The sequence below is a fragment of the Solanum lycopersicum genome, chromosome 6 (genome assembly GCF_036512215.1).
Source record: "Solanum lycopersicum chromosome 6, SLM_r2.1".
Taxonomy (NCBI): domain Eukaryota; kingdom Viridiplantae; phylum Streptophyta; class Magnoliopsida; order Solanales; family Solanaceae; genus Solanum; species Solanum lycopersicum.
The window spans coordinates 48,627,732-48,655,176 of NC_090805.1; the positions used below are offsets into that span (position 1 = coordinate 48,627,732).

At 35.2% G+C, this 27,445-nt stretch overlaps 2 protein-coding genes, 2 non-coding genes and 1 pseudogene across 4 annotated transcripts; 3 read left to right on the forward strand and 2 right to left on the reverse strand.

Moving 5' to 3' along the window:
* The first annotated feature begins 1,537 nt into the window (after positions 1-1,537).
* LOC138349182 (uncharacterized) lies at positions 1,538-2,665 on the forward strand. The gene has a single exon (XM_069299450.1). It carries the CDS (start codon positions 1,568-1,570, stop codon positions 2,462-2,464), a length of 897 nt encoding a protein of 298 aa, XP_069155551.1. The 5' UTR covers positions 1,538-1,567; the 3' UTR covers positions 2,465-2,665.
* On the reverse strand, positions 2,516-3,473 carry LOC138349414 (uncharacterized; annotated as a pseudogene).
* A 9,220-nt stretch (positions 3,474-12,693) lies between these two features.
* On the forward strand, positions 12,694-13,978 carry LOC101246727 (uncharacterized protein At4g22758). The gene is made up of 2 exons (XM_004241254.5): positions 12,694-13,437; positions 13,596-13,978. The coding sequence occupies exons 1-2, from the start codon at positions 13,041-13,043 to the stop codon at positions 13,760-13,762; spliced, it is 564 nt and encodes a 187-aa protein (XP_004241302.1). The 5' UTR covers positions 12,694-13,040; the 3' UTR covers positions 13,763-13,978.
* A 1,460-nt stretch (positions 13,979-15,438) lies between these two features.
* Positions 15,439-15,521, forward strand: TRNAL-UAA (transfer RNA leucine (anticodon UAA)). The gene has a single exon. It is a non-coding gene; the product is annotated as a tRNA-Leu (tRNA).
* Positions 15,522-15,960: 439 nt separating this feature from the next.
* Positions 15,961-16,032, reverse strand: TRNAG-UCC (transfer RNA glycine (anticodon UCC)). Its single transcript has one exon. It is a non-coding gene; the product is annotated as a tRNA-Gly (tRNA).
* Between the last annotated feature and the right edge of the window lie 11,413 nt (positions 16,033-27,445).

Here is a 27,445-nt window from a genome sequence, read left to right on the forward strand (position 1 = left end):
AAGTGTGCGACTAAATCATTCAATGGTACGTAGTCAAATGTTAGAAAATTCATTTCTAATCAATAATCCAATTAAGAAGTTCGATACCCTTGTTCCAATTATTCCTTTGATTGGATCATTAACCGTTTCACAATTAGGAAACTAAATTTATTGTTATAACCTGAATTTTCCAACAAAATCGACCTATTTCTATTTAAACCATGATCCTGAGCAAGGCTGACCTCAGAGGATTCCTGTCACCCGGCACAGCATGTTTATTCTCGGCGGCGATTACAGCCTCTTTCCCAGGGTCAGGCTACTCCAGAAGATCAGCAGTCTAGCATTGCTCTATGATTTATTATAGTCATACTCTGTTTCGTACCTGGTAGCTAGCCTTTCGCTTCCTCCTTGTACTAGATTTTTACTTGAATTCCCCCTGAAAGCGAGAACGCACTATATGCCTTTAAAATAAAAAGAAGGCTGGAAAAAAGAGAGAGCTCCAAATAGATCAGGATCTCTGGATGGCTGAAATGTAGTCGGTGAATCTATATGTATATCGATATGTATAGTGGGATCGTATTAAATAAAGACCAATCAATTGAATGAAATGAAAGAATGGTAAGCCTAGGGCCCTGAATGTCTTAGATAGCTGTAAGTGAAATAAGGCTACTAAGTAGTAACTAGGAATGCGGCTAGCTCAGCTAGTATACTTACTTGCTCGTTATAAGGGGGGAGGCTAAAGCAGGGTAGCGAAACTAGGAACGGAGTTGGCTTGTTAGAGCTAGGCTGTTGAGTGAAAGTAAAGTAAGCGAGCTAGTCATACGAGCCAGGGAGCTAGTCAGCTTGCTGTAGTTGCTACGGTAAACTGGAGTGAAACGAGTTGGCAGTAGAGACCATAGGAAGGAGCCACACCTGCGATCTTTCATCAAAGGAGCATGCGTTCTAATGAGGGAATCAAGATGCTCAACCAGAGTAGATAGGCGAACAGCAGGAAACTCAGATTGTACACTATTTACGACACTACCAAGTGTATACACCATGATAACCTCCTATGAATATAGATTCAAAGCATTTGGAAACTCTAATTTACTTTATCCTGGGAGTTTTGTTTTGATATAAACATTTTCTAAATGATTTCGGAACATTACTCATAGGAATAACCTATTTTTATATATTTTTTATAAAAAATAACAAAGGGAGATCCTATAAGAGAGCTTACAGAACAGGCACTACATTTCAAATATAACTAACAATTGGCTAAAATAAACTCATTCTTATTCTTCTCTCCTGTTCCTTCAATTTTATCCCTGTGCTCCTCTTATTATTCCTCCTGTTGAGTTGCCTTCACTTCCGTTACCTCGGTGTTTTAATGTCATTTCTCTCGCAAGAGAGTTCTGCTCTTCCCGTAGGGCTTTGAGTCTGAGCTCTGCTTCCCTGAGTGGAGTGTCTGTTGGAAGTTTTTTCCAGACCTTTTACACCAGCTAGGCCTAAGATGTGAAATGGGTGCATAAGGATGTTGTGCCCCCAATCCGCTCTCGCTCGCCGCTACTAACGGGGTCCTAAAGGGGAGGGAAGCTCTTTTGGAGACATGATGGGAGTTGCCGGTGTATTGGGCGCTGCTTTGCTATGCGCCATTCATGGTGCTACCGTAGAAAAGACTTTATTTGAAGACGGTGATGGTGCTAAGACATTCCGTGCTTTTAACCCAACTCAAGCCACGATACGCCATAACCATCCACCCCGTCCCGCCCTACACGGGAGCGATAGCGAAGCCAATCCGGGTAGGCGCACAGCTTTATTTATATTTTTTCTAAGGAACTCTTTGCTATCCCATTTAGGGATTTTGTGTTCTCAGCTTCTCTCTGGGATTTTGCTTTTTAGTGTCGGGGGATCACTTCCTCTTCCGGGCCCTTCCGGGCAAGCAAGCGGGGCTGAGTTTGAAGAGGATCATTTTGGGATTGATGTCCTCTTGGAATCATGGGAAAAATCTACGGAAACGGGCACGTCGGTGGATCAGCCAGAACCAGAACCAGGACATGTGCCGCCTGCTATTCAAGTAGCTCCCCGGGGGAACGAAGCTGGTCCATCGAATCAGCCCCCACGAGTGGTCCCCTATCCGTATCAACTGGATGAAGTGATAGGGGGGGATTCCGTTCAGTCTATCCAGCGGAGGCTCCTAGCCAAATACTCCTATACTCCCCCTATCGGGATCATGTACCTGGCCGAAATAGAGGCAAAAGACCTATTCGAGGTCAAGGTCGAGATTCTAAGGATCATGGCGGTCCTTGATCCAACGGGGGATTGGCTGGGACGGGGAGCTCGGGCCCTCGAGAATCCGCGTACCGCCACGGGAGAGCATTCCTTGGATAAACTCTATACCCTTCTTTCGGATCTCGAATCGAGGGGAGTCAATTCCGAGTTCTTCTCTCAATTAAAAGGGAAGGTACCCCTGCGAAGGGGTTGGGACGAACACTCTACCACATAGTGGAGTGGATAGCTAGGACTACTAAAATGGAGATCGTGTACAACAACAATCCTATATTTGATGTCGATTCATCCACACTTCCATTCCTTGTAGAGGAAGGCTAACTGCTTGCTGGCTGGGAGCTGTATGAGCGGTAACGTCCACGTACGGCTCCGTGAGAAGGGCGGTGGACAGAAATGGCCTTGTTGTACCTCACTCTCGTCTTCAATGGGGTCTGCTCTTTCTTTTTTGGGAGAGTATGCCAATATGATCTTAATGAGGTGCGGGGCTTTGCATCTGACATTCGTTGGGCTTCTCTCTTCGGGAGCCTGCGCCCCGGCCTTTTTGTGCAATAAACCCCTCCGGCCGAAGACTAGTGGTAGGTGGTCCTGCGGAGCTTTCGGAAAAGGGTAGCCTTGTGTGTAAGCACAGCAATGAACCGCGGCGAACCCTCAGACGACCTATCTAAGATTAGGGGGGGATCCTCAGTAGTGGTGACCCTTTCACTCTTCCACGGACTGATACATGTACCGAATGCTCATACGGGAAAGTTGACTCCTGGGTCTGGAACCTGGGGGGTTGCTCCGAGAAATCCTTTCTTTCTCGTCCACTCAGGGGGGTGCGGACACACCTGCGCGGATTACAGGTGACAGTTACAAGAATGGCGGGGAAGTTAACAGTACCCGAAGCGGAAATAGCGGAGGTTATTGCCATTCTTGCTTCTCCTCTTCTTCTTCTGAATCCCCTTTCTTGAGCGATCGCCTTCGCTCGTTGGCAGAACGCCTTGATGCGTGCGTCTAGTTTGTTGGGGTGACGGGCACTGGATGGAAAAGACAGATAAAGGAACAACCCACCGGAAGGGTTCTGAAAGAATTTGAACTAATTGTGCCACAGTTGATCAGGAATGGGCGATAGCCTATGACTAAAAGCGCCGACTATCTATGAATGACCAGGATCGGAATGCCAATCGACGAGATGAGCCTACGAAAGATTTCAAGTTCAGACTATGATGACTGGCATCCATGTAACCAAAAAGGAAGGGCGATAGCAGAACACCTTTCTGCAAGTTCCAATTTAGAAGGCTGAAATTGGCGCTTTACCTTACGAATATCTAAAGGCGAAGATCTCTTGAATAAGACTCTTTATTTGCCTTAGTTTGCGAAAGACCCATGTGATATGGTTCCGAAGGATGAACCGGATATGGACAGTTCCAATAAGATTTCATTCTTGAACAAAAATCCATTTTTTGATTTATTTCATCTATTCCGTCATTGAAGGAAAGCGTTTATGGCTAGCGTAATGTCTTCTGCCTATCTGTATTCTAAGAATGTGGTTCGTGGGTTTGTGGTCCGTGCCTAAAGCAACTCTTTTCCATGGGAGTTTGCGTGTCTCGGTAGGAAAGATATCACCGGAGTATAGCACAAGATCGCCGAGTCTGTTTATAGTCGCGACTGTTGTCATAGTCAACAAGGTTGAAACTTCCAGGAAAAAACTTCGAATTGGGAGTACTATTTCACCAATCGAGTCACAGGTATCTAACATATTCATACCTAACGATTTTCCACAAAGTGGTGACGAAACGTATAACTTGTACAAATCTTTCCATTTTCCAAGTCGATCCATAAAAACCGCTTCTTTTTTCCGGTTCCGAAACAACTTGGGCGAAATAGGGTTCTACCGGGAAACCATGGATTTTTGAGTTTTCGCCATTGTTCAACTTTACGAAGATCCCATTCTATTCCAGAAGCTCGTAGCATTGGTCCCGATAAACCCCAATTTAATGCCTCGTCTCTCCCTAGTTTGATCGGTATCTGTCTTAATTCGACCCTTTATTCGAGTAGTTTTTTCTTCGGGATTAGGTCTTCTGGATCACCTGATAATCGTCTAATCAAACAAATGTCATGACCTAATGGACTTTAGGACTAAAGCAGAGAAAGAGATGTCCTTGTCAGAGGACCGAGCCACGCGCTCTTATATAAGTTCATTTCTGATTCACTTCTTCCCATTCGTTCCGAGTCGCCAAGGGGCAGAAGCCTTTCTTCTGATTTCTTTGCAAGCATTACGGAAGATTCGTTAGCTAATTCAATTCATCCTACCAGGGTCACATCACTTCCTTCCAGCGGGTGAGAGAAGAGTTCCTGTGCCAAGCCTAAGAGGCTTAGACCGCTACCTCCCTTCGACAATCATTATTCCCCCAATCACTGATTCTCTAGCACCGTCGTCTTCCTAGGCTAAAAGCCCTTACTCCTCCTACACCTAAATCGATGGAACTTTCGATCTATCCTAAAAGCACTGGCGACGTCTCCGGCATAAATGCAAGGAGGATGTATAGCTGATATAGGATCTTGTGGAACAGGATTTGATTCTGCAAGCGGTTCAGTACAAACGAAGAAATTTCGAACAAAAGGGTCGGAACAAGTTTCCTACTTTTGGTTGGAGCCGCCTCGGACTCCCCGACAGCCCTAAGAGGAAGGAGTTGTCCATGGGATGGACAACGAAGTGTATCGATCCTCCCCCCCGTCCTTTCTTTCTATCAGTCTCACCCAGCAAGCCACCCCAACCCTACAGCCACCTACACGTATATTGGGGCGAGAGCGGGCGCTAGCTTCCTAAACAGGATTTTCTATGAGGTAGTGAGATGTACACCGAAAGGAATTGACGCTACAAACACTTTTCACCGGTAGTCCTCGATCGAAAGTTAGCTCGACTCAAGTCGACAGGCGAGAGACAAGGTTGGGTGAGGGTACAAGGCATCATGTGGGATCTACGATCGACTGTGCCCGTTGTTGGCTTTGCAGATGCTTTCAAATACTCTAGCAGTATATTCCATTCATTGTATATATCCCTTTTTCGTGTCATTGACATCGTCACATGTTAAGATCCTTAGTTAGTTCCATATCCCTTGTTCCTGTAATGAGGGCTATTATGTCTAAGAATCTTCCATTGTCGTATCGTTTACGGGAAGCTGGGTACCGGGTGTATACTCGACGCACGGCGCCTCCTAGGAGACACTGGAATCGGCTCTCTTTCTATATTATGCCAACCTAAAAAGAGCGATGGAAAGTGGATTTCAGGTTCGATAGTCTCGAGAAGGTATTAGCCACCGGTGACCATACTTTCGTAAAAGCACCATTGGGCGGTGGTTCCTCTTCTTCCTCTTGAACCTCGAACAAAAAATCGATCTCGCCATCAGCGACTGAAGTTCAGAGTCAACCTTCCACACAAGGCAATCTTCTGATAGAGGGGAAGAGGCAGAGCACAACCGATTCTGTGGCACAAGATGCGCTGGTATTGCAAAAGCAGGAATGAGTTCACAACGTTCGAATAAGCTACTCGATCGACGAAAGAGTCGAAACTAAGGGTACGCTCTCTAGAAGATTTGCTCGGAGCTTTTTGGTCGCCTGCTATCGAGTCTTTTTCTAGTTAGACTTCTATCAATGGAATGAAAGAACTGAGATAGGCTGCTTTAGCTCTGTCTCTATCCGAGGAAAGAGTGTACCGAATCCGCCTCCTGGCATTATTGGGTTCGCTTGCAAACAAACGGTAGTTGGGTCGGAATCCGTGTGATGGTTCGGGAAATCATCTTCAATCTTCGATTCCTAGTGCGCTGATTCGAGAACAAGCTCACTTTCGTTCGCTTCCTGCTGCTCCTGCTAATGCTATTGCTACCTCCTCCTTTGCTCCTTCGATACGTGCCTGTACTATCGAGATTCTTCGGACCATATTTCCTAGTATCATCCCTATGTTCATTGCTATACCATCATTTGCTCTGTTATACTCAATGGACGAGGTAGTAGTAGATCCAGCCATTACTATAAAAGCTATTGGACATCAATGGTATCGGAGTGCGCCTCTTCACGTCTCCGAGGCATATTGATCTGGATCCCTGGGAACAGGTCTTAGAGAAGTAGATGGCTCGTGAGGAGCTTGCTGTGGAGATAGGTTTCCGGTTCGTGAACCGAATGTCTCACCTGGCGACTCCAGACTTGAGTCCCGGAACCACAGCCATTCAACGGGATTCGAAATGCCAAGGCTCGAAGACCTCGGCTGTATGGAATAGAATGAAGGGTTAGGGTTCTTGCGGGAAGAAGGACAAACCGGGCCCCTAGTGGTCCTTATCTTATCACGCCTTTATGTAATTTTCCCCGCCCCGGGATTCTAACGATGACGGAAGCCTCTATCTTGAATTGAAGGGCCGCGCGACTTTATCTCTTTGAAGAAGGACGAACTCTTCTTTATATACACAATTTTCTGTACGAAATTGGAAGAAGAATTGCTGCTTTCAAGCGTGAACCAGGTCCAGGATTCGGACTAGGAATTGCTATTTTTTCCGATGCAGTTAGCTCTATTCCCTGACCTGAGGGCGGGAACCGTCTTATCTTAGGGTAGGGGTAGCCCCAGGTGGGAAGGGCCGGGGGGTTCGCTTTTTGATAATCAATAAGTAGCGTAGGCTTCGATAGACTTGCAATAGCGATTCTTACCAGCAATCTTAGCGACCTCTATGCAATGCAGCAACTTCGTTGCCTTACGGTGCTACGAGAGATGCTCCGTTCGTTCCTCTACGCTCGCTTACGCTACGAGTAATTTAAAGGAGCAAGCAGGCTAAACTTTGTGCTAAGCAAGCTATATGACTAGCTTACCTAGTTTGGTAAGTGTAGACATGCAAAATTTTATGGGATTAAGTCCAAATTTTGTATGGACTAAGTTCTAAATTCAAGACATATTGACCCAAGTCAACATTTTGGGTTAATAAAGCCGGATTAATTATTTAAGTCAAGATTGCCTTAAGTCAAATCCAACTACATTGGGCTAGGTTGGGCCTCTACAAAACGGCCCCCCCACATATTTCAAGCCCAAGGGTCCATTAGGATTACTTGGAGGCTACCCTAAAACCCTAATCCATGCCTATATAAAATAAAGGGGCTACATATTCTCTTTGGAGGCATCTTGAAAATTCCATAACATCTTGTTGATACAAAAAATATCGCCCTGTTCAGGTATCTCGATTGAAATCCCCGTAAATGGTATTTTCCGTCGAAATAGTATTCTTGCTTATTTCGATGATCCTCGATACAGAAGAAAGAGTTCGGGCATTATTAAATATGGGACTATAGAAACGCATTCAGTCATCAAAAAAGAGGATTTGATTGAGTATCGAGGAGTCAAGGAATTTAGGCCAAAATACCAAATGAAAGTAGATCGATTTTTTTTCATTCCTGAAGAGGTGCATATCTTGCCCGGATCTTCTTCCCTAATGGTACGGAACAATAGTATCGTTGGGGTCGATACACAAATCACCTTAAATCTAAGAAGCCGAGTCGGTGGGTTGGTCCGGGTGGAGAGAAAAAAAAAACGAATTGAACTGAAAATCTTTTCTGGAGATATCCATTTTCCTGGAGAGACGGATAAGATATCCAGGCATACCGGCGTTTTGATACCACCAGGAACAGGAAAAAGAAATTCCAAGGAATACAAAAAAGTTCAAAATTGGATCTATGTCCAACGAATTACACCTAGTAAGAAAAGGTTTTTTGTTTTAGTTCGACCTGTCGTCACATATGAAATAACGGACGGTATAAATTTAGGAACCCTTTTTCCACCGGATCCATTGCAGGAAAGGGATAATGGTCTAGGGCTGGTTCCGGAAAGGGATCGAAGAGAATGAGATCAATGCAGTCAATTATGTCTCTCCTAGAAGTTGGTTAGCTACCTCTCATTTTGTTCTAGGATTCTTCTTCTTTGTAGGTCATTTGTGGCACGCAGGAAGGGCTCGGGAAGAAAGGGATGCCAGGGACAGAGTAACCGGACAAATTGATCCACTGGTATTTCGACGCTCGATCTCTACTCCTCGAAAGCTCACTCACAATCTATGGCTCACTTAGGGCTAGAAAGATAGGATTCTTCATACAAAGCCAACCGGGAACCTTCTTTCCAAACTCGCTCGACACACAAAAGAAAAGACGAAAGACGAGAATCGGCGTTCGAACCACCCTTTTTCGATCCATATCAGCATTTCGTATAGAAGTTATTATCTCAGCAATAGTGTCCCTGCCCATGATGAACTAAAATTATTGGGGTCTCCAAATTTGATCTCTTCCTCAAGAAAAATGTCTATCAATTCAGTGGGTGGCAAGGTGGCTTTGTTGCCTATTCCATTAGGAACCGCTCCATAGCAATGGGCCTCGGTCTAGTGAGGTTTTGCTTTTTTGGGAATCATTGCTAGGAATAAGGATTGAATTGCATGTTTATCAGTGGTGGTATACAATCGGTTTACGCACTAATGAAGATCTTTATACTGGGTATCTTTTTGGTTAATATCAGCCCGGCTCGCACCGGATCGAATCAGAGTTCACGCCGCCCGCCCTGAACAAATAGGAGGCGTGGGCCACAGGTCGCACATAAGCCGCCTAGGGCATCGTACTCAGGGGATACGCACTCGGCTCGCTCAGGATTCTGTCTTTAGTCAGTTGGTAACTTTCTGAGCCTTAGTGCGCATGGCCTTGCTTCCTTTGCGCTCACCAATGAGCAGTGAAAGTCCCGGAACTTGTTAATTGACTGGCTGGCTTCCGAAAGGAACCGGAGCTCTTCTAGCCACTAACGGCTCATAGGCCTCAGGAAGTATAAAGTCAGTAGCTTGTCCTTCTCGTGCTCTTCCAATCGCATGAGATGCAGCAACCCATTACGTTCAATCAGCCCCTGGCTTCTGTTGAATGAATAGAGGGTTCAGGTGAAGCAGGGGAGTATATTGCTCTCTTTCCCCTTCCTTGATTGCTGGGATTCTTTGATCTGGTAAACCCTTTTTATGACTTCCACTTATCGATCCCGGCCGCGGTTGATCGCACCTCGCACCTAAAGGAGTCGGTCCTTGTGAGGAGGAGGACTCTTCTCTTGCTGTCAAAAGTGCTTACTCTCTCTAAAGCGAATTCGGAAACTTTGGAAGAACTGTCTCCTTCGAAGCTTTAGACAAAGGTGCTATTGAGATATTGGGCCCTTATGGTATCTCGTACACATTCCGACGACTGGCCGAGCGAATAAGTCAACTTCAAAGTGGATTTGTTGTGCGAAGAGTGCGTTATGACCCGTGGCCGCCTGCCTGGTGGGGGCGGCTCCTCGAGCTCCCCTTGCATGCAATGATGTGGTGGTAAACCTCTCATTCTAATTCAGTGCTCTCCGAACCGTGCGGGAAGGTTTCCCATCACACGGCTCACCAACTTGATCTTCCGCGGGAACCGTATGAACCCGGATTAACGATGAGAAGCGGTCAAATCAGTAGCAAAGGCACCAGGACGCCCGCATTGAGCGTAGCTGATATGCGGCTACGGGGATTTCAGAATCAGTTAAGGGAAAAAATTCAGACGAAAGGTATAAGATTAGCAAGCAACTGGACTGAAGGGAGGAGGAAAAAAAAGAGTCCTCTCTTCCCCTGATCTCGACATTCAAGCACGAATCCCTTGAGCGCTTCGGCGGCGGATAGCAGCATGGGCAAAGCACTCTGCTGCGGCGAGCAGCCGCTCCTACCCACTCCGGGGTACCATAGCATGTCGGGAATTGTAGCTAGGTGTTTTTCCACTTCTCTTTGTTCCCCCTTTCGTATCCAGTGACTTCAACTTTCAATATATATTCTTAATTAGGTCTCATCATTTATTATAGGGGCGGAGCTAAATATTGAGTACGAGTTTAGTCAAATTGAATATTTGTATTCAGAAGTTTATTAAATATATATAAATATTAAGTTTTGAACACATTTTTTTTATATTTGAAATTGTAGTTATAAAATTTTAAATTTACAAATTTAAATTCTGACTTCACACTATATATTAAAATTAAAAAAAAAAGTAAATGTTGCAACTATTTTTCAAAGTAAATTAAACACAGGAGCAGCCTTTGGACCAGGAAAGATAACGTGTCCATGGAAGACTTTGACGGGAAAATTGGTTGATTAGGTCGTCAAAACTACCGTGTTCACTTCATTAATTTTACCTTTTTCCTATTTTGTCAACCTTTCAAAATAAACAAATATAAGCCCAAGATTGAAAGAATAACTTTCTACCCCTCGGAGGAGAGGGAATTGCTCAGATGGTAAGCATCTTTCACGTTCAATATGAAGGTTACGAGTTCGAGTAAGCAAGGAAATAAAAGGGTGGGAAGGTTAAAAAAAAAAAAAACTTTCTACCCCTCAGTTATGCATCTTAAGAAACAAAGTAAATGTTATGTGATTTGGTTAGAGTTCTGTAATCTGCGTTGTCACTATAAAAAAAAAAAAATCATTCTATTTCGAATAGAAGTAACCCAAGTCCTAGACAACAATGAGAGAATTATAATTTGTTTATAACACACAACTTGTGTTTTTGAAATATTTTTCTATTTATTGGTTTGAACACAAATACCAATTAGGAGGAGGAGTTAGAAGTCTTAAGTATGGATTTGATCAATATTAGTATTCAAAAGTTCATTAAATATGTATAAAATGAACACAGTTATTAACACTTGAAATCATCCTTATTCGCCTCTGATTCCAACATCCATCATGTACAAAATTGATAGGAGATAATTGATTCTTCATACTGTCATGAAGTTATATAATTGTAAAATACTTTGATTAAACTAACTATTGGTTAAGACTTAAGATCTAAGTTAGTTACTTAAAATTAAAATGAACCATTAATATAATATGAAATATAGCTATAGTTGTACGTTGATTGTTGTTGGCATCAGTTAACCATTGCTACTATAAAGGAAGAGTCTTGAGTTAAAGTTAAAACTACTAAAGTTCTTTTGTTACAAAGTCACGCCCAGAAGGTGTTTGCTTAAAGACTTTTTTGGGGACAAAAGACCATTTTATGGTACCTTATAAGGCTGACTAGATTGCTGTCATCGAACATTATGCTTAAAATTTATCACAATCATTGCCAACTTAGGCAAGCTAATGTGGGATTACAGTTCATGGCATGCCTTGATTTAGATAAATGGTGTATTAATTACTTCAACTTCTTGCTAGCTTTCCTACTTGTTTGCATATTATATGACAGACTCGTCAGTTATTTCGGCTCAAAAGCTTGCTGAACTGAAAGGCCTGTGCCAGTTTGAAGCTGCTTCCTGTTTACCAAGATTTGGCTACGATTTCTTGAGAATGAATACAAGTCGTATAATATGAGTTGCTTTGAATGATTCTTCATTTCGTTACAATTTACAAATAACAGCGTCCTAATTAATTATTTTACCCCATTCCCAATCAAAGAAGATCAACAGTGGTACTCCATATCGTGTCCTCATTTTTTTTTATTCAATAAATAAACTGAAAGAAAATACTATTTAATAATCACCCATGTTTTCTCTATCGTTTAATCATTCTGTTTAGAAAAGTATGGAACTTGTCAATGATATATTAGATGAAGTAACATATATCCAACTAATTTTAAATTTTATTAATCAAGATAGATTTGGGGTACAATTCCTTGATTCTACTCTTTAAGATTTATTCATGGGTTGTTAGTGGCATATTTCTTAAATTAGGATGATTTAGATTTGACTTCTATATGAATAATCCATCAATTTGCGGAGTATTCAAGTTCTTGATCTTTTTATGAAATTTTTGAGATGCAGGAAATTTAGTACCTTTTATATAGGCATAAACTATGGTTTAGAATTGAATAGCCTCCAAGAATCCTTATCTGAGTTGAACACAATTTGTAGATTCCCAACTCGAATTGAACGTATAATCCCACAAAATTTCAATGTCTACAATCCCTTTTATGGAGTATAATTGAAGCTTACGCCTTTCTTACTGTTTTTAAGGCCATAAAATGAGAAAAAATGGTCTCGTAATATAAAATATTAAAATTATCTTAAATTGACGATACTCGAGATGAGAAAAATAAAAATATTCTATAAATTGAAATTTTACATGAGATTATTTTGTTTCACCTTATGTATGAGGATAGAATTACCTAATATCCTTAATCAAAATAAATGGATGCCCAATTTGATACAAATGGTGGGAATTGTATTCTTTAGAAGATTTTTTTAGATATTAACTGATGATTCAATCATTAAAATTAATAAAAATATCATGGACCAAGCACATGAAGTTTTGGGGAATTATTGGCTCGATACATTAGCATTCTGATTTCTGTCGCTAATATGATTAGTATTTTAATCACTCAAAGATAATGTGATAAAGATGGATGGATATGAAATAATTATATTGATGAATTTATTATTAAATTTTCTAAAGAGCTCATTGGCTTATTAATAGTGCAAGCGTGTCACCAAATGTGTGGAGTTTTAACGTCTCAGTCACGTCGTCTCTCGACTCTCGAGCCGCAACGTACAAACATTACGGTCGTCGTTAACAGTAACCGTTAATATGAACTGGTAACCGGTAGTTAATCGGTACGCGTTTCGCTATTTAAAGAACCCGGCGACCGACCTACTCGGTTATAGGTTGACTCATTCACACAAAATAAATATGCCTATGCATCCGCTTCCATTTCCTTCATTCCTTCTCCACGTTGAACCATGAACTCTTCATTTTGCCCTTTGTTTCGTCCTTAATTACGATTCTACCACTCTGGTAAATCCATATTTCTATACTGTGATGGCATCTCCGAGAAGTTGCCGGCGAGTAATTGAGGAGAGGAATCGGAAGGGAAAGTTGTCGGAGAAATCCATGTCGTTTGAAGGATATATCCCAGGGAGCACTTCAGAGATATCACGAAGAATTAGGACTGTTCCGGACTTATTCTCCGGCAAGGGATCTGCTTCCGGTTTTATGCCGGATTTACAGGTTAGGCCAAAGTTGACAAAGTTGCTATTGAATGTGACGATTCAGCGCAGTCCAGGCCCTGTACAGGTGCTAATATCACCGGAATCAACCGTTCACGATCTCATCGCCACCGCTGTACGGCAATACTCGAAGGAAGGAAGACGTCCGGCACTTTGCTCCACGGATTTGTTCGATTACGATCTTCACTATTCGCAGTTTAGCTTAGCCAGTAAGCATCGTTTGATTACACTTTTTTCAATATTCAGGAGTTGAATATGAGCCGTACTGCAACTCGATTGAACAATAAATTGATAAAATACCATCACTATTACTATTGCTACTCCACTAATTTCAGGGGATAATTGATCATTTGATTGGTGGATACAGGTCTGGACAGGGCAGAAAAGTTGATGGCGTTGGGAACAAGAAACTTCTTTTTGTGCCCAAAAAAGTTAGGCGCGGAAACGTCGTCGTCTTCAAGATGTAAAAAAGAAGCTCAAACTGAAATCAGTGTAGATTTGCCTTGGCCAAAGTTCATGGATTTCATGCTCTGAATAATATTTACAGCTTCACAACTTAGTGACTTCGTTTTATTCCCATGAGTTCTCTAAGTTGATCAATCTCGCCATAGTTATTTTAAAAAAAGGGTCGAGATTGTTGTGTTGTACATAAATCACTAGTAGTATTTATTTTGGATAGTTATTTTGTAAATATCTCAAAGTCGTATGTAATATATATACGCATTATTAAGAAATATTGTCGATTTAAAAGAGTTCATGTTTAGTTGAAATTTGAATTTGAGTTTTCGAAGAAATGAGCCATAAGTGTAAACGAACAAGCCCCAAATAGGCAATAGAGATATAATGCAAATTGAATTTAGTTAGGCTAATGAATTTTCCAAAGTCGTTTTCCCAGAGTATTTGCATATATATATATTTAGTGGTTGGCTCATCGAACACAACTAATGTATTTGTTTTGGATACCTTGAAAAGACGAAGAATATAGAAATGGTCATCTTTCAATAGGTATCCAATGTATTATTTCTCCATTTCATTTTTACTTCATCACTCTATCAAATTACATGTATCGTTTTACTCGTTCAAATTTAGCAAATTAGAGAGTTTATTACTTCCTCCGTTGCTATTTAATTATGTCGTCCTTATTAAAAATAGATAACCAAAAATATTTATCATTTCACAAAATTAATGCATAAATGACATTATTTGTTCTATTATTTTATTCTTGAGAGTTACTTATATGAATTTGAGCAACATAAGAAATCTAAATGATTAATTTATGTTGATTGATCAATTTAATTAGTTAAAACAAATCAATTATGTCCATTTATTGAAAATTGATTTCAAGAGAATATTAAATCATAGTACAATTATAATTGGCAAACTTACAGAATTTTTAAGGGATATGAAATCTAAATGTGACATATAAATAGAAATGAATATTCTTTTTTTCATATTATCCTTAAAATTAAACAACGGTATAAAGTAATATTAATCAAATTTAGAAATTCAAATCATCGTTAATAATGTTAGTTAGTAAACCTAGACCTTTGATTAAAGATCTTTTTAAGAAACGTATCAAGTCAATAAGGGTCAAGTAATATAAAACGAATACCAATATAAAATAAATCAAACAAGAAAATAATAAGAATCTTGATTTTATACTACCCTATGATTAGACCAAGAAACTGATTTAACTCAACACAAAAATTTGATATAGCAATTTATAATTGGAAACGCTCCTAACAAGTCATTCTCCACTTGTCTAATTTAAATGATTGTACACCACTCTTCAAGAAAACTAAAAACACCTTTAATTGTCCATCACTTCTAGTTCTAGTAGTATAAGTGAAGGAAAATCAGAGGTTGATTTCTTGAAACAGCAACCAGATTTATTTATTTATTTTAAATTGATCATGGCATGCCCTACCAAATGAAATGAAAAGGAAGTCGCAGGAGCTTAAGTTTCCTTTTTTCATAAAGTTGCACATTTTACCATGAATTAGTTTTTTTTCTTTTTTTAGCTTTTACTCCTCAGCAATCGAACTTATAAACGTTCTTTAGGAATTAAAGTGATGCATAAACATGACTTATGGAATATTATACTACTAAAATATAAACTCATACTATTGCTTTTTGGATTTTTTTGGTCTATCAATATGCTGACATAATATGTAGTTTAATAAAAGTTAGCGAGATGTGTTGAACGCGAAGGTGGTTTGCCCGAGTGGTTAAGGGGGAAGACTTAAGATCTTCTGCACATAAGTGCGCGTGGGTTTGAACCCCACAGCCACCAATTTTTTTCTTTTTCTTCATGATTTATCGTTTCTAATCTCTTCTACTCAATTCTTTTTCGGTCTAACTCTTTTTTTGGACAGTTGCTTGGCTCTCAAACCGAGTCATTTGGCTATGTGCTTCTCCATCTATTGCATCCATGCGCTCGCATATAGTCCACCTCAAAGATTACTCTCACTTTACCCATATATGTATCTTCATTTCTAATCTTATCTCCCCTAGTATTTTCATACATAACATTCATCGAAGCAAAAACATACTTAACATGAGATTTTATAAGTCTCAACGACATGTTCTTATTATAATAAGCCATTAGAATGGCCTTCACATCATCCTGTCCCACTCTAATGCGATAATTTCAATGTTTATTTAAAGAAAAACTATAAACAGGAGGATACAATAGAGAGATGATTGACAATGCAAAAACACAATACAATATTTGCGTCTGCCGGGAGTCGAACCCGGGTCTATTGCTTGGAAGGCAATTATCCTAACCGTTGGACTACAAACGCTGTTGTTGTAGCTTATCATACAGTACATTAATGTATGTTACTTGTAGGGGTCATTTGGTAAAGAATATTAGCAAAAATAATACATTTGTTTGGTACACTTTTTCATGCTAATACATTCTATTGAACATTATTTTTATAAACTCGACCAAACGTTCCCTTTGTGTTCGATACGGGCAATCTTATTTTCTCTTTTTCCAATCTAATAGCGAAAAAATTAATCCAAAAAAACACTTTTACAATTTCATTCGTAGTTACAGATTACGACTTTTACTTCTTTTTGTATCTTAAAGTTTATTTTGTTACCATTTACGCTGTATATGATGAAACTTCGTGTATCAATGTGGACGACTGGACGCAATGAAAATGCAGACATTTGTGCAACTTTTAAATTTTAGTTTTCTTTCTCTACATTTTTTTAGAAAAATCATATATAAAACATGGTGTAAATCGGTGTTTTAAAAGGTAGAGGCATGAGGCAAGACGTTTTATTTCATATGGGCAAGACATAAGTCTCGAAATACGGTGCATAACTGCACAAGTCTTATAGATCTACGAGACCTTTTTATTACTAAGAAAATTAGCTAAAATAAAACTTTCAATTATTTTTACAAATAAATTTTAATAAATAACCAATAATATAGAAAAAATATATATTATGATTACTATTTGAGAAATATCATTACATCAATAGCAAAATATATAATTTCAAGCAAAAAAAGGTTTGAAGAAAACTCAAGGTGTACATTTTTAAATCGGAAAAGGGCCTAAAATATCCTCAAAGTATTGGAAATGGTACAAAATTACCTTTCATTCACCTATTGGCTCCAAAATACCCTTCTCACCCACCTATTGGCTCCAAAATACCCTTGTCATCCACCTTTTGATTCAAAATTGACCACTTATTTAACGGTTTTAAATTAAACTATTTAAATATTTTTTTTAAATACGTGGCGCTAAACTATTTGTTATAATTTAACTTATTAGTATAATTTATAAATCAATTCACTACCCACCCATTACTAATTAAACTCCTCCAAATTAATAAATCTGTCACATTATTAATGCAACAATAGAAAAACTATTACCAATTGAGTGTTTTTAAATATTTGAGGTGAAAATATCGATAGAAGTAAACTATCATATTCAAATTTCTAAATAAAAAATTATCAATAAACTTAAAAATCTGACTATATTCATCTTAATTATCCTTACGTCTCAATTATGTGATGTTACTTCATAGGTAACTTTTTTTTTAAAATAATATATTAAAGGTTTTAAAACAAATCATAAATATTTATAAAATTATATTTAAAAAAGGTGCATGAATTAATTCGAAATGTATTACTTCTTTACCTTTAATCATAAATTTCTAATTCAATCTTGAAAGATAATCCTATTGAAAGTGTCGTCCTAAATAAGCGGCTCAACCTAAATTTAATTGGGGTTTCGATTTGGACTCGAATAATTTTGGATGTCATTTTCAAGAATCTATAATTTTATCATATTTTAGTAGTGTTTAAGTCGATTTTGATATTATGATTGGATTATTAATTGGGTGGCGTTTAGTTAGTAATGAGTGGATAGTGGATTGATTTATAAATTATATAAATAAATTAAATTATAACCAATAGTTGAACGCCAAGTATTTTAAAAAATATTTAAAGAGTTTAATTTTAAAACAATTAAATAAGTGGTCAATTTTGAACCCAAAGGTAGATGACAAGGGTATTTTGGAGTCAATAGGTGGATGAAAAGGGCATTTTGGAGTCAATAGGTGGATGAGAAGGGCATTTTTGAGCCAATAGGTGGATGAAGGGTAATTTTGTACCATTTTCAATACTTAAAGAGTATTTTAGGACCTTTTCCGTTTTTAAACCCAGGACCTACATTTTACGCTTGGAGCTTACGTCCCAAATTCTAAAACTTATGCTATATGCATCTATGTCTTCAATTTGCGCCTGGAGCATTTTTGATACACCCCACCTCGCAATTTGCCCCAAAAAAACATTTTTAAAAACACCATTTGTAATTAAAAAGTCTAAAGTAACCATTGTTTAGATTATATTGTTTCACCTTTAATAAAAATATTTATATAAAAAATGTTTAAATTTTAGAACTTGAAAAATCTTCTGGCACACACGTTCGATTGAATCTGAATCAAATTTATATTGGGTATTTCTTAACATCGATGACCATTTCATCTTTAATAAAATATACGTTTAACTTTTATTATTGTGCACACAATAATATAATTATACAAAGAGTGGACCGTAATAAAACACGTGAAATCGTGATGTTTCAGAGAACTAATTGTTTTATATGTATATATTTTTTTTATAGTTAATATACTATTATTTGAAGGCATTTATATGTATATATTTTTTTATAGTTAATATACTATTATTTGAAGGCATTTATATGTATATATTTTTTTATAGTTAATATACTATTATTTGATGGCCTTCATGCTACAAAAAAGTTAAAGAATTTAATTGATGGAGTGTATGAGATATTTATCTTAAGGACTAAGGGATCAATTCACTCTTCATATATTTTTTTCCTTCTATTTTTAGGGGTACGTTGATATAGTAAAAATTTTAAATTCGCCCGTAAATTTGAAGAAAATAATATTTTCGCTTTATCAAAATATTTCCTTTTGGATCAAAAAATTATCAGAGAGCTCAATAAAGCTTTATTATTATAGTTTTGATAATTACGTTTTATAGTTATAGTTTTATTTGTTATGGACGCTACAATTGTATGCTTCGATCTGTTAGATATTTCACTTGTGAATATACAAATAGGATAAGTATACATATAAAAATTCTATATTTACTCATTTAGGAATTTTTCAAAATTTTAGTTGTATATTTCACTTGCCAATATACAAACATGATAATTTATTATAAATATTTCACAAATTATATGCAAATAATCAGGGTAAGCATATACAAATCTAGATTTATACAATCACGAATCGAATTATACAAATTTAAAAATTATACAAATCTGATTTATAGCAAGATTGGACAAAACTTTAATTGCGAATTATAATTTTTCCTAAATAGTAGTTGTAACATTTAATATGATTCAATTATTTGTTATTCTACACAATTTTCCCATACTTTAAATGAGTTAAGGTTACTTCAAGCTAACTAACATGATTTTTAATTATGTATGTTATTTAATTTTTCTCATTTATTACTTGTGAATTCAACACATATAAATTTAATTTCAATGAATGAAAAATTAACATAAATAAAAGGCATGTATTTTATTTCATTTCATATAATGATAGCATATTGAAATGTAAAATTAAAAACATAGATATCATTAGCAAGATCTAGTTGCTCAAAAGTTGAAACTACGAAGGATTTTAATTATTCTCTTCACAAGACAAAGCACTTCCAAGGATTTCATAAGGAAAAATAACACCACGCTCCTTCATTTGCTTCGCCATGGCTTCAACTTTCTCCGTTGCTGCTATGAAGAGCCTTTCCAGTTGTTGAAGCTCATGAAGCTTCAATTCTTCCACAGAAGTTTTTAGCAACTTCTCAATGTCGGTAGGCTCCATTTTGATTTTCACGGCTAAACTTTACTTTGAGAAAGTAAGAAAATGTAATATAAAATATTAACATTATGCGTGTATTTATAGTGTTAGAAAGACACATAATTTGATAAAAATAAAAGAACAATAATTATGTTGCCATAATGCGCAATAGAATATCTTAGATTTCTTATTTGTTTTCAGTTGTGAAAAATTTATGTATAATAATTTAGTGCATTTCCAAGTTTGGATCTTTTACTCTCAATTTTGGACATTCATATTTTCAGTGAATTGGTCAACCATCTTAAATTCAAAATATAGCAAACTACATATTTATGAAGGTCAAAAAAAGATTGAAAACTATTTTGACTTTTATTTTGTTGGTGTAAGCATAATATTCTAATATGTATAATGGCCTTAAAATTAGGTCATAATTTGCCAGAAAATTTAAAAAATTATAATTTTTTTTTATTTTAAAATAAACTGAACTTTTTTTTCATTTTTAGTAAAAGCTATTAAAGCTAAAATGTAAAAATATTTTAAAAAAGTAAAATTACATAGAAAAAATCTCATTCTAGCCATTCCGGAATAAAAGTCAAAATAATTTTCAATTTTTTTTACCCTCAATTTCCTTTCTATTCTCAATTAATTGGTCAACCTTCTTCAATTCTAAATATACTAAAATAAATATTTATAAAGGTAACAAAAAAAAATCATTCTGACTTTTATTTTGCCGTTTTAAGCATATGTATGTATGTATAATATATATATATATATATATATATATATATATATATATATATATATATAAAACCGTAAATTTGACTTTAAATTTTAATTTTGATCCTCAACTTTCATAATGCACAAACAGACACTTTAACTATCCAACTTTTAAATAAATAAAAACATTTGTTCTACATGACACAATACACGTAGGACTCCACGTAGGAGAAAAAAATGATATGTAGGATGACATGTAGGACATATGTGTCTATTTATTCAACTTTAATACAAGTTTAAGTGTCTATTTGTGCACATCCAAAGTTGAAAGGCATAAATGTTATTTGAAGCCAAATTAAAGGACACATTTATGAATTATGCCTATATATATATATATATAGCAAATGATTACTACACACACATATATTGCAAATGATTACTACTTAATTACTAATAAGTTAATTATTTCAAATGATTAGTTACCTTGTTGAATCAAGAGGTAAATCATTAATTAAATTTTATTTTGTCCCAATTTTATGCCAATTTGAATTTAATTCTCTTATATCTGAATTTTAGTTAAAATTAAAATATAAAAGCTAATAATTATAGAGTAACTTGATTACATATAGCAAACATAAAAATCACATTAGTATGTTATAACTATAGTTTACATAATTGCGCTCCACAACAAACATAAATATGTGTATTTCATTATACATATACAAAGAAAGTAGTTGTATAATTCGGTATACATATATAAAGAAAGTAACTGTATAATTTGCTAAACATATACAAAGAAAGCAGTTGTATAATTCGCTATACATATACAAAACAAAGCAGTTTAGTAATCTGTTTCGGTATACATATACAAAAGATTAATTGTATAATTTGTGTGTATAAAGTAATAAAGAGAGAGACAAAAGAAAATTGGACATGGGAAGATTGTATTTGTATAGTCATAAGTTTATACGACGAAGATATATGCATTTGTACTTATATATACAATTTTTCTCGCTTTATACAAACACAAATACAATATATACATTTGTCACTACAACAAAGATGATCATTAATGGCAATAATTCTTAATTGAAGCTAAATATATACTTTAGAGGCAATTAACACTCTTTGTATATGTCCATAAAGTCTTTAGCGACATTGCATCTAATGACACTTAATTAATGCCGGTAAAAACTTTAACACTCTTTATTAATATATTTTTTTATCACCGCTAAAAGTTGTTTTTGTTATAGTGTGTATTTGTATGAAGTGAGAGGCGAGCGATATCTGGGAGAGTGACGAGTGAGATCTAGGAGAAGGAAGAGAGGCAAACGAAAATATATGTATATATACAATTTTCTCTCGTTTTATACAAACACAAACACATTTCATACATTTGTGTTTGTATAAAATCGAGAGATGCGAGCGAGATTGCCACCAAAACGAGAGTGGAGAGTGAGATTCCACCAGAGAGAGATGCTATTATATACAATTTTTCCATAATTATATCAAATATAAAAAAAATTCCTCCTATTTTCTCCTCTGTTTAAATCCTAAGAGCTTTTTTTATCTACTCTGCACCCCCTTTTACTCAAAACCCTAGCACGATTAGATCATTTAATAATTTTTCTCATCTCTTGGCTTTTGAGTTTGGAATAAATTAGCAATGTGTAAAGAAACCTCAATCCATCGCTTCAACTTGCTATGCAGCAAAAGATGGTTATCTATAATATTTTGATACTTTCTCCATTCCATTGCTTAAGATTTGCTATTAGTTTGACGATTAACTATCTTTATGTCACGATTTAACTGGTCCGGAATGACACTCACACTAATACTCTCGTGGGAGAACCAATCTAACCCAACTCTTAACCTACTTAAAACCATTCAAAAATAATATAATATTTGAATTCAATTGAGTTTTTATAAATAAATCTCAAATTCTAAATTAAATACGATTAATTTTATATCAAAATAACTCTCCAAAAAACTAAATGTCGTCATAAAATAACTTCTAACTAAATAAAATCTATACGAATGTCCAAATATTCTATATTAGATAAGGTGTCTCAACATCTGAAAGGATTGACAAGAGTTGTTATAATGATCCACGATGGCTTGAATACAGAGTGCACACTCTTGGATCAAAAACTACTTCTCACATAGAATTTAGGTCTTGAAGGAATCTTTGGAGTATGATCTGCGCCTCAACAAAAAAAAAGTAGTATTAGATATTATTATTATAAATCATCATATAACAGTAGACATCATAGACCGACTCAATATAACAGCAAACAACACATAAGCCAACAACAAACAGACCAGACTTTACCATGGCTCCAGTTGGATTCAAACCGTATTCTCATGGGTGAAACCTATAACTTGTATTACCACAATACACAATTTTATGCTTTCTCATAGGTGTACTATTCATTATATACTAATTTCTGTCAATTTCTCAAGATAAATATACATATATACACATAATTTCTGAAGTTAATGGATATGCGTGTACCCATCCAACATGTGGGCCCGCCTCTGCTCACAACAGTAATATAATTAAACTGCTCATACATGTTAAAGATCTTACTTTATTTCAATAGCCATGACTTGTAAGGAATCAACTTTGTCCACATACCATAGGTTATAAGTATTCATTGTGTCAATGTTTCACTATGACTATTTCTTGAGACCAATTTTTACCATACCTCTCACAATGTCTATTTCAACAAATTTTAATTTGAGGTCTGATTTTGTGGATTTTTCTACCTATAGTGAATCAATATTTTTTTACGCGTAGCAGTGATCTATGAGCCTGAAATTGCATTAAATTGTGTCTATAAAGTTTAGATTAGAAAACTTTATAGTATGTTGAGAAAAAGGTGAAGAGAAATACCTCTCTACTTCTATTATTACTGATTATGTTTTTGGACAAAGAAAGTTAAACTAATGCCCCTTCACTCCAGGATTATTTTGGGCTTTCACTCCAAATTAAACTATGGAATGATGAATATGCACAAAGGCCTGAGACTACCAAACAAGTGTAGCCCAAATAATGTCACAAATTGGATTAAGGCCCACATGATACGATATGTTGCTAACTTACAAAATTAAACTTCTGAACAACACATTAATAAGAGTGATAAAATCTTTATGCACAATAGTTAATTGACAATGGATTCAATATCGCTAAAGACTATAGAAACATTTACAAATTAAAGAGTGTTAGTTGCCACTAAAACATCATTTTTTATATGGTGAAGGTTGATGCATTACGTACGTGGCTAGAAATGAGTCTTATATCCATAAAATAACTTCAACAATTTATTTAATTTCATATGCATATACTATAGTTGATTTATGAAGGAGAGTTATATGTTGTAACATGATGGTGTGTAAAAAAAAGTTATAAGTCAGCCTTACCAAGAAAGTTGTTCTCTGAGGCATGGATGTAAATCAGTAGGAAGTTAATAAAATTTGGAAATCATGTTAAACTAAACTTAGAAAGAGAATATTCTGTGGGGTTATATATTGTATATATAGACAAGAAAAAGTGACCCCTTAGAATTGGAGCTACCATAACATTAAATGAAGTATATGTATACTAGCTAGCTAGTACTTGTAATATTGCAAATTATGAATAAGAAGAAATAGACAGCAAAATGAGGGAGACCTCTCAACCAACAAATTAGGTCTTCCTTAAAAGTTCTATTACTCTTGTTGAGATGTGATTCATGGTCTTGGATCCCACCTCACTATACTTGTCATTTGTCAATGTTTTATTGTAAGTTAGGGTTAAAATAACTTAAATTCATGTACTTTTAATATGGTGTCATATTATTTATTTTAGATTAAAATCGTGCAATTTTTCATAAAAAATGAGTCAAATAAATTAAAAAGTTGATTAGATAAATACTAGCATATTGTTTTATAATAAATAAAAATAATAACAAATTATGTAACCAAAAAAAATTGAGTTATTGCAAAGCTGATGCCACCCTTAAAAGCAATTTTTTCAATCCGACTAGAATATAAATTATTATGGCCAATCATTTTCCAAGATTTTACAACATCTTCAAACACATGCACTTGAGGTCGCACAAGATACTCTATAAGCAAAAATGAATGGAGAGAGTACTACTTTTTTTCTAAAGGAGATATCAAGTTGATAATTTACTAGAGTCAAGCAATTAAAATGAAATAGAGAAAATATATGTATATGGTGGACCATTCTAGACAGGGTCTTTTTGTGAAAATTGTGGCCATTCATGATCAATGTGAGGGTGAAGGTGAGGCAGCAGACAGAACCTACAGAAAACATGTTATCAAAGAGAACTCCATAAACTTGTGAGTTGTGACTTAACCTTTTGTAGCTACACCTACCTAAAGGAAGTCATCAAAGATACACTAAGTCTAGGAACCCCTTCTAAATTTATTAATTATGTTGCTATTTAGACAAAAGTAATTTTTCTTTGATATACAAGAAAATAATTGAATAACTTTTAAAGTAAAAATTGAAAGATCACATGTAAAATATCACCTAAAATCTGTTCAAATAATTTTTTAGTTGTTAGTTGGGGGAATTTTGTGCATATAGTCTCCTCTTTAGCCATGTGGGGATCAGATTTGCCAATTTTTTCCATTGAGGTATAAGATATGATTATCAAATGTAGGATAGTTTCATATTGTGTTTTGTCGGAGATATTAGATAGTCTTTGAGATTATTTATTCAATTTTTTATACGTAACATAGTAATAAAATAAATTATTTTTTATATATAGTAAAATAACTTATTTCGAAATAACTTATTCTTAACTAGTTTTCATATTACCTTTGTCAGATGAGAGTGGCCATGCATGTTACTTGTACCCAACAAGAGTTTTAGTAGGCATATGCATGTTATGCCAAACCTTGCGTTTGGTCGTCAGGGTATGCACGTTGTGCTAAACCTTTGCGTTTGGCGTCGACAAGTGTATCAGCTCGTTGAATTCAAAATTTAAAATTTATAAATTTTTATATTAATTTTAAATTAATATGTAATAATAATCAAATTTACAATTAAATATTTTATAAATATTTTTAGTAACAGGTCAAACCTATATAAACTACGTACAATTCTTAAGAATTAAACATTAAATAAGTGATAATATAATGAATGAGCAAAAATAACAGAGAAAGTATCATTATTACTCATACAGAGACGCAAAAAAAAGAAACTAATCCAGGTCTACATCATTCTACCGACAAAGATATATCATCCTTTTGTACTCTTAGAAATAAAATAAAATTGTATTGTATTTTTGTTTCATTCCCACATTTTTCTCATCGTTACAAGTAAAAGTAAAATAAGTACTTCAAGTTTTCATTCAATATTCAGTATTTGAGTTGAAGTATAGTGATTGAAATTCTAAAGATGTTTTATAGGTAAGGGCTTGTAGATATATCAAAAAGAATTATTAAATTAATTAAAAAAAATGCATACCACAAAACAAACATTAAAACAAAGCAATTTCTATCGAAGTTCATTCTATTAACAAAAATTAGAACCTAAAATCATTGTGATGGCCTAATATATTTTGCTTCAAGCGTGATAATGCTGACATATAAAAAGATAAAGCACCTTGTCTCAAATTACCACAAGACAAGCAATAATTTGAGGGTCCTATGATTTTCATGAATATTAGTACTACAAATTTGTCTTCATCATCAATATTTTGGTTATAACTTTGGAAAGCGACGATTAAATTAAGAAAAACAGAAAATTCATGCGGCAATTTAAAATGATATTTATTTGAACGAATGACCGAGTTAGTCGAGTATATAATTTCTAAATTAGATCAGTAATTTAAAAACTCTATATATTTTTCGATCGAGTTTGTTACACTGAAATTGTCTGATATTAGTCTTTTTAGAGTGAGCTATTACATAGAAGCAGGATAAATTAGGTGCACCTAAAAAATAGTGATTAACAACAACAAAGGATAAAGATTATTCAAGTGCAAAGTTTTAATTAAAATATTACTAATATATGGAAAATACTAAAAAGTCCAACCATCATGAAAAAAAAGTGAAGCGCTTTTGAGAATAAATTGTTTGATGAAGGTGATTTTTCTTGACCATGAAGCTTAATTAATGGAAGACTTCTAATTTATAGGTTATAATTAAACTTTAGCATATAATATATATATATATATATATATATATATATATATATATATATATATATATATATAATTGGAAAATGATGCTAAAGTTTAGGGCAAACAATGAAACTTCATTGTGACCCCATTAGATAATAACAACAGTACTAAAGTACTATCTGCCGAAAGCATAAAATAATTACACTAATAAAGTAGCAGCCTATATATGACACATTGAGTTTGCTTATAGAAGTTTCCAAAATCTGAAAGATTCAACTATTGTCAAACTAAAATCTTCTCTTTTTTTTACTACTTTGTGGTAGGACAATTTTACATTAAAATAACAACTTTTGATTCTTTATTCATTAAAGTTTTTAGCAAAAGTTAAGATTCTACTCATGTGTTGATGACAGTACTCTCTTGTTATAGAAGCAAAGTACATCAATATATTTATAATATCATCAATCTGCTGGATAAAGAAGGGGCATAATACCTTGTGCAAGTGTACATATTAGCTAGCTATGTTTCTTTTGAAAAATGCCTCAAGATATACAACTAATTAAGCATTTTTCTTTTCACATTAACCAAAAATAAAAAATACTATAAATAAAGGAAAATGCTAAAGGTATTCTTAATTATAATTTCTATGGACTAAATTGAATACTAAAAATATATATACCTATGAAAAGAGATAATAATGAGGCCTTTTATACAAGAAAAATGGTTCAAATTTGCTCTTGAAATTACAAAGTAATAGGCTAAAGTGCAGAAACTACAACTCAAAGTTAAGGGAAAACTCTGTTTTTGCCCCAAGTGTGGCTCATTCATCACATATTGGTGAAACAGAACAGTGATAGAACTTATGAAGATGTTCAATTTCTACACAGAAAAAACTTAGAGACAACAGTAACTTACTGAAACTGACATATTTTATATAATACTTCTAGCTCCTGTATGTGCATATTTGTGGATTCTTAATGATACAATGAACCTCAAAAGAAAAGAA

Excerpts from the sequence above, each read along its gene's own strand:
- LOC138349182 (XM_069299450.1), top strand. The coding sequence starts at position 1,568 with ATGATGGGAGTTGCCGGTGTATTGGGCGCTGCTTTGCTATGCGCCATT.
- LOC101246727 (XM_004241254.5), top strand. The coding sequence starts at position 13,041 with ATGGCATCTCCGAGAAGTTGCCGGCGAGTAATTGAGGAGAGGAATCGG. Across the intron at positions 13,438-13,595 it reads TTCGCAGTTTAGCTTAGCCA|GTCTGGACAGGGCAGAAAAG; the intron begins GTAAGCATCGTT and ends TGGTGGATACAG.